Raw genomic sequence first — 12,681 nt, forward strand, 5'->3', positions numbered from 1 at the left:
AGATAATGGGTTTTTGGATAAAGGACCCCATACCTGTATGATGCACATGCTGGAGGTGGCACCCCCTACCCGCACTCTAATTTGCTTATCATTCAAAAAGACAAGTTAGGGAGCGGCAGCAACAGAAACGTGTCTGTACCATAAGTATAGGGCAGTGATCCCAAACCAGTGGCTCATGAGCAACATGTTGCTCCCCAACCCTTTGGATGTTGCTCCCAGTGGCCTCAAAGCAGGTGCTCATTTTTGAATTTCTGGTTAGGAGGCAAGTTTTAGTTGCATAAAAACCAAGTATAATGCTGCCATAATGTGGCTGCCAGTCCACATAGGGGCTATTAAGTAGTCAATTATAGGTCTTATTTGCACCCCAGGAACCTTTTTAATGCTTGTGTTGCTCCCCAACACTTTTTCCATTTAAATGTGGCTCACCGGTATAAAAGGTTGGGGATCCCTAGTATAGGGCAACACTGTACTGGATTCAGCCCAAGGTGCAAGGAGCAGGATGTGCACAATTACCTGCAGTAAGTGCACTGTAACTGAGCATCTTTTGCATTACAGTTGTGTGAGTAGCCACCCAACCATCTGCTAACTGTTCCTGAGCTCCTGAAACCCCTATGTCCCTGGGGGGCAGGGAATCAGTGGCACTTGGGGATGATTAGTTTTGCAGTTTCCTATTCCCTGCCAGATCAAAAACTATGAACATTCCATTATACAGTGCACACTAACATTGTTTACAAAAATAAAGACACACATGAGTACTGAACATTGAGCATTAATATATTTGGCATATATACACATATATATTTTTTATTTTATTTTACACGGGACAGAATTTTTTAAAAATTACAGAAGACAGTTGTTCCAAATTTCCAGCTTGTACGAAAAAAAGAAACACAGCAAATCTGTAATTTGTGATACTGGACGGATCAGGAAGGGGTATTTGCATGATGGAAATGATCATGCACAAGACCTTTATGCACCCAAATGAATTTAATGCAAAATTCAAGGGAAACCAGCAGATCGACAAAAAGTAAAAAAAATTGATATATATATATATATTTACATATTTGGGTACTTTTTTTTCTTGTAAAAGTCAACAAAAATGACTTGTAATAAATTAAATAAAAAAATAAAACAAAGTACACATTAATGATATTAAAAGAAACAATTTAAATAATGATATTTTTACTTCCCAGTGCATTTAGTTTTTGCAGATAAAACATTTTTTTTCACATTACAAAAACACATCCTTTATAACTTCCTGTGCAATGGTGGTTCCATATACAGTGTGTACATGCAGTCCCTGGGCAGCACTGGTGGGGCATTAAGGTTTCAACTCAGAGATAAAGAGACTGGTGGGGCATTAGCCTGTGGCGCTGGTGTGTAGCCTTTCCCCAAGCCACAGGCTGCTGGGTGTGTTTATGTTCAGTTACATGTAGACTTTAGGCTAATGCCACTTAGATTATAAGCTCTATGGGGCAGCAACCTCCTTCCTACTGTGTCTCATACCACATGGCACTTATTCCCTTCGTATTTATACATATTTATTGTATTTATTATAACACTTGTCTGTGTGTAATTCTGTATATTGTAAGATTGTACAGTGCTGCATACCCTTGTGGCACTTTATAAAGTTATACATACATACATACATGCTACACCATGTGTATTGCGTATATTTTCGGCAAGCTGAAAAACGCTTGCGGAAAATACATGCCATACACTCCTATCTGTGCCTGCACCCAAACGAATGGAATACGCTTGGGTACAGGCACATGTAGCTGAAATACGCATAAAAACGCGAGACATTGCATTCTCTCGCGTTTTTATGCGGATTTTGGCTACATGTGTCTGCGCCTGAGCGTATCTCATTCATTCAGGTGCAGGCACAGGTTGGAGCGTATGATGCAAGCGTTTCTCGGCCATACGCATGGTGTGGCATTAGCCTTACACTCACACATTGATGACCTACTGTCAAGCATGAGGTTTGAAGAAGAAAATCCATAGAGATGGAAAGAAATGGAAGCAGCATTCCATCAGTATTCAAGAGAACATCAGCCTATATCCTTTATTACACATACCTGGTAGACGGTAAGAGCAGATAGAGCAGCGGGACACTGACCTAAAGGTGAAAGAATTGGAGCCATGAATAGGATGTGGTTTTAACTTGCCAGGGACAGTTTTATAAACTGCAGGGCCCAATTGGAACCATTTTGGCAGGCCCCCTACACAAGGGGGCAAATTTATCAAAATGTGAGTTTAGAGTTTTATACATAAAAACTCACCCACGTTCTATTCATTCCTATGGGATTTTTAAAAGTGTATTTATCAAATGGTGAGTTCTAACTTTCACCCATTGATAAATACACCTCTTAAAATCCCATAGGAATGAATAGAACGTGGGTGAGTTTTTATGTATTAAACTCTAAACTCGCATTTTGATACATTTGCCCCAAGGTGTTGCCAGCTGGCACAGGGTTCCAGGCCTAAGTGGCCCCAAGCACTGGGCACTGACACCAAGCATACTATATACAGTGTGATTATTGGCCCCCCAAGCAGTCAGACAGTGTGTACCCTGGGGTAACATTATGAATGCAGTGCCCACTTTATGTTTAATATCCCAGAACACGTAGCAGCATTATCAGGCAATCATTGTTGGGGTCAGGTTGGACAGCTTTGTGTGCTTATTCCTGCTAGTGCGGGGCCCCTATTGGAGCGGAGCCCTGTTGGGCCTAATAGGTCCAATTTGCCTAAGGCCGGCCCTGTAACTTGCCATGCCACTGTGCCACTGTCCCTGTCTAATAACACTGTGTACATAACTTATATAAAGAATTATGGTGACACACTCAGGGAGACGTTGCTTGTCTATACATATTACCACTATATACTGTATATAATGGCATAAATGCATGCAAGCCTTCATAGGTTTGTATCTGATACCCAAAGTATTAGCTACCTGGGCTAAGTGTTGTGCCAGCCTGAACCCACCTGACCCATTAGTATTACCTGTGGATCCTGTGGGTATATACACATTATGCTGAAAATATATTCTGCCTTTTCTTTTAACGGAAAATGCATATTTCTTATTTGTATTATAAAACAGTAACGGAGCATTGCTTTGCTTTCACACTTACTGGCATACGATTAAACTAGTACCATGGCAAGCTTGCCAAACGAGGTCTTTCATAGGAAAACATCTTTTTTTCAAAACACATCAGGTAATAGAGCTTCTCCAGCAGAATCCTTCATTGAATCCTGTTCATTGAGACCTGTTCTGTATCTCAACAGAGCAACATCAGAACAGTAAAACCTTCTTATACTACAGATCATAATGTCCATGGTGCAATCATAAATGTGTACATGTTGATAATTTTGTGTTGGGTATACATAATAGTTAGCATTGTGATTTATGAAGACACAAAACACACCTGTAGTATCCCAGCAATAAGACACTGTAAACTCCAATTTGAAAGATAATAACAAATATATGTAACTGCATTAGACTATGCACTTTGTGTACATAGCATTAAGGTGGTCAAACGTATGATTGGGAAAGTTTTGCTGATTTCAGCCTTATTGCCATTACTTTAAGCACGGGCCCCTCTTGTGATGGGAAACAGCTCATGCTGCTATCCCATAGGATCCCATTCAGCTTGGCAGTACCTCCCATCAGTGACAGGACAGACCCCCCCCTTCCTTTATGTTCTGCTTGTTCAAACCATCAGGGCAAGCACTATGCATATCAGTGCACTCCGGCCATGTACAAGTGTGGCCATATCTGGTAGCATTCAACTGTTTGGCACATGAGTCAGTTGGCTGAATAACCTAAAAGTTAGCCTGTGTGTGGCTGTTTTTAGATCTCTTCCCTCCTCTAGTTTTGTTACAAAACACACACACATACACACACACATATATATAGTACGTAGTGAGGGTCCACACAACTCAGGACCCTCACTATGTACTGAATATTCACGTTTTTGGACTGCACCCAGGCCACATATATAGAATTTTACGTGAGTGCTAGCTATGTGTGACTGCATATATATATGTATACATAACAGCATTAATAGTTATTGTGAAAGTAGTTATTACAGTGGAAGCAGTATGGCTCTTGGCTCTTTTTAAACATGAAACCTGTTTCACATTATTGTGGAGGCTCAGAGCTGACACTATTGTGTGTGGGGCTATTTTGAGAGGAATATAGGAGAGTTCACTATTGTCACCCTAAGGAGGGAGATGGTACAATTAAGGGCAAGTCTCAATAAATATTTATGTAATATCTACAGCACAGTACTGAAAAAATATTCAAGAAGAACACACAAGTGATTTGCTTGATAAAAGGAAACTAAAAGTACCACTTGTGTTGGTAGCAGCATTGATGTGTTCGGTGATCTTTGAAACGGAAACGCCACTTATAAATTACAGGGACACAGACATTGAAAAAAATGAGGCTTTGGAGCTAATGTAGGTTGTAGACAATGAGAGTTCTGAGGCAATTCTTTCTTGGTATCCTTGGCTCTAATTTGAAGTTGGCTCTTAGGAAACTGCTGGTCAACTTTCTTGGCAGATCCAATGAATGGGATAAGAAGATGCCCACAGCACTATAAATATCGGGACTGTAAACTTCTATAGCCTTTTGGTTCCATGTTCTTGATCAGTAGTTTAGTATCAGTTTCACCTGAAACATACATTTAAGTAGGATGGCTTCTTCACCCAAGGGATTGTTGTGGTCCCTTTTTTAGTAGTTGTGTTACAAAATAGTTGCATTGTCATTACACGTTTCCCAATCCAGTCACTGCCCTTCTTTGGTACACTTCCATGAACAATGTTTACTTAGGGTAGAAGAGAACAGGATGCTTTTAAAAACACGCACACCATTACGCTGGTCCCATTATATCTGCAGGTATTAGTCCTGCTAATACAGCTTCACAGAATTGTATGGCAAAGATCAAGAGAGATCTGACCTTTATTTCTCACAGTCTTCACAGTTGTGATTGTTGTCACAGAGATGCTGTTGCAACGCATTCCAGGTTTCATTGCAGCAGAACATACCACAGGACCTGCCTGCCATATTAAGCACTGATGTTGAAGCTTTCTTGTTGTGCACCGCAATGTGAGGGGTCATTTTCATGGGTCTCATTCTACCCTCACATTCTTTACTTAACATTCTTCATCAGTTACCAGTCATGCATTTAAACCGGTTTTTAAAATAAAACAAAATATGATTGACATTTTGACTGTTGTCAGAGGATTTGGGGTACCGGAACTTCGCATATTCCTTGTCTGTTTCTGTCTTAGACCAGGGTAAGTGGATTTTTGAGGCATGATCTACAATGACATCATCACAGGAACCAATATGCAATATGCCGAGCCCATCCACAAAGAATTCTACAACAAAAGAGCAGTGACAGTTAATATATATATGTTATTAACATCTATTTTCAGCTTGTGATTTCATTTTTTTATTTTTATTAATTAAAAGTACATATTATTTAAGGATCATTTTTACTCTTTTTCTGATGCTCTTTACCAGTGATCCCCAACCAGTGGTTTGTGAGAAACATGTTGCTCCCCAACCCCTTGGATGTTGCTCCCAGTGGCCTCAAAGCAGATGCTTATTTATGAATTCTTGGCTTGGAGGCAAGTTTTGGTTGCATATAAACCAGGTGTATTGCCAGAGTCTCCTGTAGGCTGCCAGTCCACATAGGAGCTACCAAATAGCCAATCACAGTCCTTATTTGGCACTCTCATGAACATTTTGCATGCCTGTGTTGCTCCTCAACTCTTTTTACATTTGAATGTGGCTCACAAGTAAAAAAGGATGGGGATCCCTGCTCTTTTACTAATGTATGGGAACATTTTCAATGACTTGTATCACTGGTTCCTAAAGCTGTTCTAAGGCCATACAGTTCTACCTGTCCTGCTTTTTTTTAATGCTTAATTATACTGTTTCTATTGTATTACACTTTCTATTAAAAGTATAAATAAGCATAATAAAGGCTACTTGCCAATTCATGATCTCCTTGTAGACGTAAGAGATATAAGGGATAATTTATTAAGTGCCGGTCAGGGGCAAAGTACAAAAAATTGGCACAATCCATGTTTATCCAGAAACAGGTTTTCTGTACTTTGTGTCTTGCCCAGCACTTTTAAAAAAAAAAAAAATGTATCAGGTCTCTACAAAATGGAGCGTAGAGACCAGTGTTCCCACCAAAGAATACATTGCTGCCTGTGTTTAGTTGAGGTATATGCATGAGGGGCAGGCAGATGCCCCCCCTTTTACTGCTATCCATCCCCTTACTTGTGTGTCATTTCCCAAGAGCTATGTATAGAGCACAGCCAAACCCTGGGTGCACAAGTTCTCTTTGACTGAGCACTAAGGGGCACACTTTTGCACCCTTTAGTGCTCTTGCACTTGCATTACTTATTCTAATATCTATGGTAGTGGCTCAGAAAGTGTGAGACCTCTCCCATAGAGAAGTCCAGAATCCTGGCTAGGTACAGCCTGAAGGCCAGTAAGAGTCACAGTAAGAGAATTTCTAGGATAATCCTGGAAGCCCAGTCTGTCAGTTAGATTACTTGTTAGTTGTCCCAAATTTTGTTGAAACAATGGCTACATGACTTATAAAGCAGTGTTTTCATATATCTATTACCTTGTTATAAATAAGGGTGGGGGTAGCCAAATATTAGGGGGGCTTCATCACAACCACTTATCTAAAGCATTATGAAGCCAGTAAGGGGAGGTGACTAAAAAGGCTACATTGATTCAATTTCATACAATATTCCCAGGCAACCTAGATATTAGGCAAAGCAAAAAACAATTTGTTGTTTCCTAAGACGTTATTTGTTCTTCACTTGTGATGGCTAGCTAACTAATGTAAGATATTTTACAAGAAAATGGTAATGCTGTAACAAGAAGGACAGTAGCCCATGGCATCTGATAGCATGCTGTGTAGCATGGAAGGCATTTACAGCTTTAAACTTACCAAGATGTCCTATTCTAGACAAACGAGGGTCAAAACCGACTTGCAGAGCCTTTTCTGTTCTTGCTAGGAAAAAGTTTACAACTCCATCAGTGACCACACAGTTAGGGAAGCCTTCTATGGCATGATGGTAGCCTTGGCGTGTCATTAAGCAATCCCCTTCTTTGCCTCCGGGAAATACACTAATCATCTGGCGATATGTGGTATAATAGCCAGTTATTTCTCTTACAGCACCACCTACCTGCAATATAAAAATGTTTTACTAAATATGATTCTGTTATGTGGTTAGGATATCATCAAATAAATAATAATAGTAATAATAATAATATATAAATATTAACCAAGTCAGATGACCTCTTTGGTTAGTGTAGATTTTGCAGCCCAGTTTTGGGGGATTAATCACACTTATACACTGAAAGCCTTAAAATACACTAAGAATTTATTTATTAAATAGACATCCCTGATTCCACAGACTTAAAGGAGAAGGAAAGGCTAGTAAAGAGTTAATCTCAAGCTGCAGGCATACCTTCAGTTGTCTCAATGGTGACCTTAAGTCTCCCCATATTTCTCCCGTTCAGATGATCAGAAGCCAAACAGGAAGAAAAAACGCTGAGCTGGGTAAAGAAAGTTCCCATAATGCCTCACTCCTGCACAGACACCCAAGTGAACATGCTCAGTTAGTAAGACTATGGGTCAGCTTCCTGCTGATTGGCTCAGATCCACATTCCTAAGGGGGGGAGTGAGTTCTTAGCATTCTTGAGGGAGGGGGGAGCAGGAGAGAGCAGAAAGCAAAGAGCTGTGTGTCTCTGACAGAGGAAAACAGACACAACTAATCTTTTTACAGAGAAGTCAGTGCAGTGTTTCTGTAAGTGCTTATGGCTGTATTTACATAGCCCTTTCTGATAAAGCTTACTTAGTTTTTGCCTTTCCTTCTCCTTTAAATAAATATGATCCATGCACACTTCCTACCCCTGTGTAATACAACCCTTTACTCACCTTCTTCCACTGTGAAGTAATGGATTCTGGGACTTGAAACTCATTTGCTTTCCATAGTGGGTTGCGCACAGATTGTCTTGATATCAGCTGGATTTCAAGTCCCAGAATCCATCACTTCACAACGGAACAAGGTGATTGAGAAGCTGGCTCACATAAGCAGTAGTTCAGGTTTAACTGGTAAGGGTAGTTACCTGCCTTTTCCATCTTGAGCAATTGCTCTGTAGAACCAAAGAGTTGAGTTCAACTGTTTTAATTTGCATTATTTAGTACAACATTGTACAACAAAAATTATATTTTTATATATATCTCTATTTTTGGTTCTATGTTCAAAGGTGTACAGCAATGTATTCTCTCTCTGTATGGAAATGATGAAAATAAAATGTATTAACCGTGTCACTCTACAAGACAGATCAGTTAATGTGTATGAGAGCATTATGATGCCATTCAAGGTAATTATATCATTGTTTTGGATATATGCTTTCTGCTATGCAAAAACATTTAGGGCAATGACACACAGGGCGTTTTGTCACCTGCGATAAATCTTGGCTACTGTGGAAGACAGCATGTCCCTTGTTTTCTTCTTTTCTCGAAAGGCAACTTTGGGCAGCTTTGCAAAGTAGCCGGGGCGCGTATGTTTTCCCACTGGGGATTTATTGCCAGTGGGAAAGCATTTGAAGCAGATCATGTGACAGTGGAGGAAATTTAGGGGCTGATTCACTAAAGGTCGTTAACGCTTAACGCATAGTTTTATGCGTTAAAAAGTGTTCGATAATTAAGTACCGATTCATCAAAGTCATTTCGCATGCGTTACTACTCATATCGCATGCGCAAAAATCCTGATTATCGCAAAGTGTTATTTCCATCACATTGAGGTAATTTTTGAATAGAAATAATACTAACAAATAAAGCATAAAATGTGGCTATAATTACTGTGAAACTTAACGCCTCCCAGGAGTAGGCGTTACTAAACAAAACTGCAGTTGGTGATTGTCTGTGGTGACAAGATGGAGTTTGCAGTCGGATTTTTTCAAGTATGTGTTGGCCTAGAGTGATGCAGCCTCCAGTTTTCAGGGAAATGGTCATTTTCAGAACGGCAGTTTTCAGGAAGTAATGGTTACGAGCGTAATAGCGTGTGCTAATATTGCGTGCTACGAAATAATGCATAAATATATTGCATGCTTTTCGCCAAATAAATAACGACAATAACATCGCTTCTTAATTGAGACAAGTGTCCTTTTAGTGAATCGATCGTTAATTCTCAAAATATAAGAAGTGATAATATTTTTAACGTGTACTATAAATATCACTAGTTTTTTTGGCCTTTAGTGAATCAGCCCCTTATTGCAGGTGATTAATATCCATGTCTCATGGCTCTTATATGTTTCCTCACTGAGGCCCAAGGCCATGGCCGATACCTTCATAAAGGAGCCCACGCTAGTATTTTCATACTATAAATAACAACACTCACCAAATCCAGAGTTGTTTTCTCCAAAATGTCGACAAGCTTCTCAATTTTTGTGCGGGGGCTAAATATAAAATCATCATCAACCCACAAGAAATATTTTGTGGTGACTTGAGAGATGGCTAAATTCCTGCCAGCAAACCAGCCCTTCAAAGAGAAATAAGTCAATAAATTAAGAATCACATTGATGCTTTTTAATTATTCACAATAATCAATCTTGACGCTCATTATTGTCAACTTTCTGCCCCCCCCCAACATTTATTCCTGTGTAACAGGCTATGGAATTAAGCCAGATTGGATGTGTCCCAGCAAGATTATTTTACAGTAAAAATGTTTAAGGTTTCATTTAATTTCTTTAATCCTCCTGTATCTTTAAAATCAAGTTTTTGTTAGCCATTTACAGACTTATTTATCAATTTTTTGAGTTTGTGAATTCGAGTTTGTTTTTCTAAATCAAATAAACTAGTATATCAAATGGTTCCTTATTTATTAATAAGGAAAACTCGTTTAAATAAAAAACTTGAGTATCTTGAATTTTTGGAGTTTATGAGCTCTAAAACCCCCCCCCCCCCAAAAAAATAAAAAAATAGAATTTTTAGAATATGGCTTGACTTTGCCCATTGACTTCTATAGAAACACGCAAGCTTTTACATGGTAATTTTTTTACATTCAAGTTTTCAAGTTTTTTGCACTTAATAAATAGCAGACATTAGAGTTTAACAGCAAAAAGAGTTGAATTGAGAAAAATTGACTGTTGATAATTCACCCCCTTAGTTCATCTACTACTTCTTAATATACAGTATTACAAAATCCACAAAATGATGGTTTCAGGGGTGGCATAGATTACCTTTCCATAAGGCATAATATATTGCTCAATAAAGGGTCCCTCAACCTTCTGCGGTTTCTCGCTGTCATCCGCGATGATAATGGTGACCGTCGGGTAATACTTTCTAATGCTATCTATTAAATTCTGTAGCTTGTCATAGCGAAGGAAAGTTTTTGTAGCTATGGTGACCAGCGAGCTGATATTGTATTTGGCTATAAAATATAAAACAAATACATTTATTGTGATTCATATCATTATGTTATATAACAATTAATACTCTAGGCATTATAATACCAGGATGTAAATGAACAAAAGATCTGTTTATCATCACAAGAAGGCCATTGTAGCCTTCAGCAACATTGTGCTTATGTGTGTTATCTTGGGCTGCTATCCAGTGAGTACAATTTTCCAGAATGCTCTCAGTAATTATTAACAACAAGAGTCATTTTTTTCAATTGCTTAGATCTTGTTGTCTCCTTGAGCTCAACCTTCAATTAACCTGTCCTACTAGCACAGTTTAATTGTATAATAGATAAAAAAGATTTAAGTGTTGGCGCAGTCCCATTGGCCAAGGTCTGTCTGGCTGCTTTTCTTGCAAATTCAGGCTTATTGATGTTGTGACTTTATTTACACTCTTATCCCTAAAGCTGGCCATACACGTGGCGATCTGACGATGTTTCGTTCGACCATCGGTCGTACGAAACATCGTAAGATCCGCCACACACCATTCAGGGCTGAATCGGCAGGTAAGGAGGTAGAAACAATAGGATTTCTACCTCCTTCTGCCGATTCAGATCTGAAGGGAGAATTTTGGTCAGGCGCCTTCTATGGCGCCCGATCAAAATTTTCCAACTGGTCTGATCGGCGAGTCGGCCGATATCAGCAGCTTCCTGCAATATCGGTTGACTCGCCGACATACCATACACGCACCGATTATCGTACGAAACGAGGTTTCGTACGATAATATCAGTGCGTGTATGGCCACCTTTAGTTGTGTTGAGCTAAAGAATGCCTTTTATGTTTCTTCAAATGCTTTTAAACACTTTGGCTCATTTTCAATGTGGACATTTGCTACTGTAAGGACAGTTTTATTTAGTAAAAATGATTCACTCCCCATTCTATTAAAATTTTCTGTCCTTGATAGCGTGCATATAAACCTAGAGACCAGTGGTTACATAATAGGTAAGATTCGCTCGTTTGGCAGGGTCTCCAACATGCAATATTGCATTACAATGTAGAGGATACAAAAAGTTGGAGCAAGGAACATATTAATGATCCAATACGGTCGCTGATACGACTAAGAATTCAAACCCACCCAATGGACGCCTGGCCTGGAAAAAAAAGATTAATTTTAGTGGGTCTGTTGGATTTTAGTGATTGCATTACATTCCGCATTGTTCTTTCTTACTTGTTTTTGCACTTGGAAATTTTGTCATATATGCCATATATCCATTTGGGTACCTTTGTAAACCACACAGTATTGTAAATCTATGCATATTGGGCATCAAACTGTTCAGTAGAACAGCATTCATATTTAATATATTTTATGTTGGTGCATTATGAAATGTTTGTGACAATTTTCAGAAATTTTATAAAAACACATTTTGGTTTTGTCAGAATGTGTACGTTTGGAAAAAATATGGGTTTCCATACTTTTAGGTGGTCTAAAGGTACATAACACACATACCGGGTGTTTATATTGCAGTGGCCAGAGTGTCAGACATGAAAATTCATATGCATTATTTGCATTTGGGTGCCTCTGTAGGCCACATAGTTTGGTAAATCTATGCATATTGGCATCAAATAGTTCAGTCATACAAAGACATATTTGTTTGGCAATATGTAAGTACCGTATATACTCGAGTATAAGCCGATCCGAATATAAGCCGAGGTACCTAATTTTACCTAAGAAAACTGGAAAAACGTATTGACTCGAGTATAAGCCTAGGGTTGCGCGCACAACGGATGCCAGACACTTACATCTTAAAATCCATATACTCGAGTATAAGGCAAGCCCTAGTTAATGAACTCACAAAGGAATTTAGAAAATTGGTATATGACAAATTACATAAGAAAGTTGATCTGTGGCAAGTTTATCCATTTACATTTTAGTGGTTGTCAGTGGCCCTGATTTCATCTGTAATTAATTTTATCACCATCATGTTCAGATATATAAATATATAAAACTGGGCAACTCACCCTTCAGGAAAGTGTTACAAAAAGTCCTATACCATGTTACACATCTTTAAGAGCCACTTGCTCTGGGACTTGCTTGCTAGCTGCTTGATAGAGTTCAGGAGAGGTTGATTACACAGAATCATTATGGCTAATGGAAGGCTTTTCCTGAGGAATGAATTCGGTGCAGGTAAGGGGCAATCAGTAAGGGCCCTCCAGTAAGGGGCAATCGGCAAGGGCCC

The 12,681-nt window shown here is 39.0% G+C and overlaps 1 protein-coding gene across 4 annotated transcripts in view; it reads right to left on the minus strand.

Moving 5' to 3' along the window:
- Positions 1-773: 773 nt before the first annotated feature.
- b4galnt1 (beta-1,4-N-acetyl-galactosaminyl transferase 1) overlaps positions 774-12,681 on the minus strand; it is an 83,913-nt gene continuing 72,005 nt past the window's right edge. For 3 of the 4 annotated variants that reach the window (XM_012956466.3, XM_012956468.3, XM_012956464.3), the window contains 4 exons: positions 10,286-10,476; positions 9,445-9,585; positions 6,984-7,221; positions 3,713-5,385 (listed from right to left, as the gene is read on the minus strand). In XM_012956466.3, the coding sequence (XP_012811920.1) occupies positions 5,171-5,385; positions 6,984-7,221; positions 9,445-9,585; positions 10,286-10,476 (785 nt within the window). In that variant the 3' untranslated portion in view covers positions 3,713-5,170. 4 annotated transcript variants of the gene reach the window in all.

The sequence above is a fragment of the Xenopus tropicalis genome, chromosome 2 (genome assembly GCF_000004195.4).
Source record: "Xenopus tropicalis strain Nigerian chromosome 2, UCB_Xtro_10.0, whole genome shotgun sequence".
NCBI lineage: Eukaryota > Metazoa > Chordata > Amphibia > Anura > Pipidae > Xenopus > Xenopus tropicalis.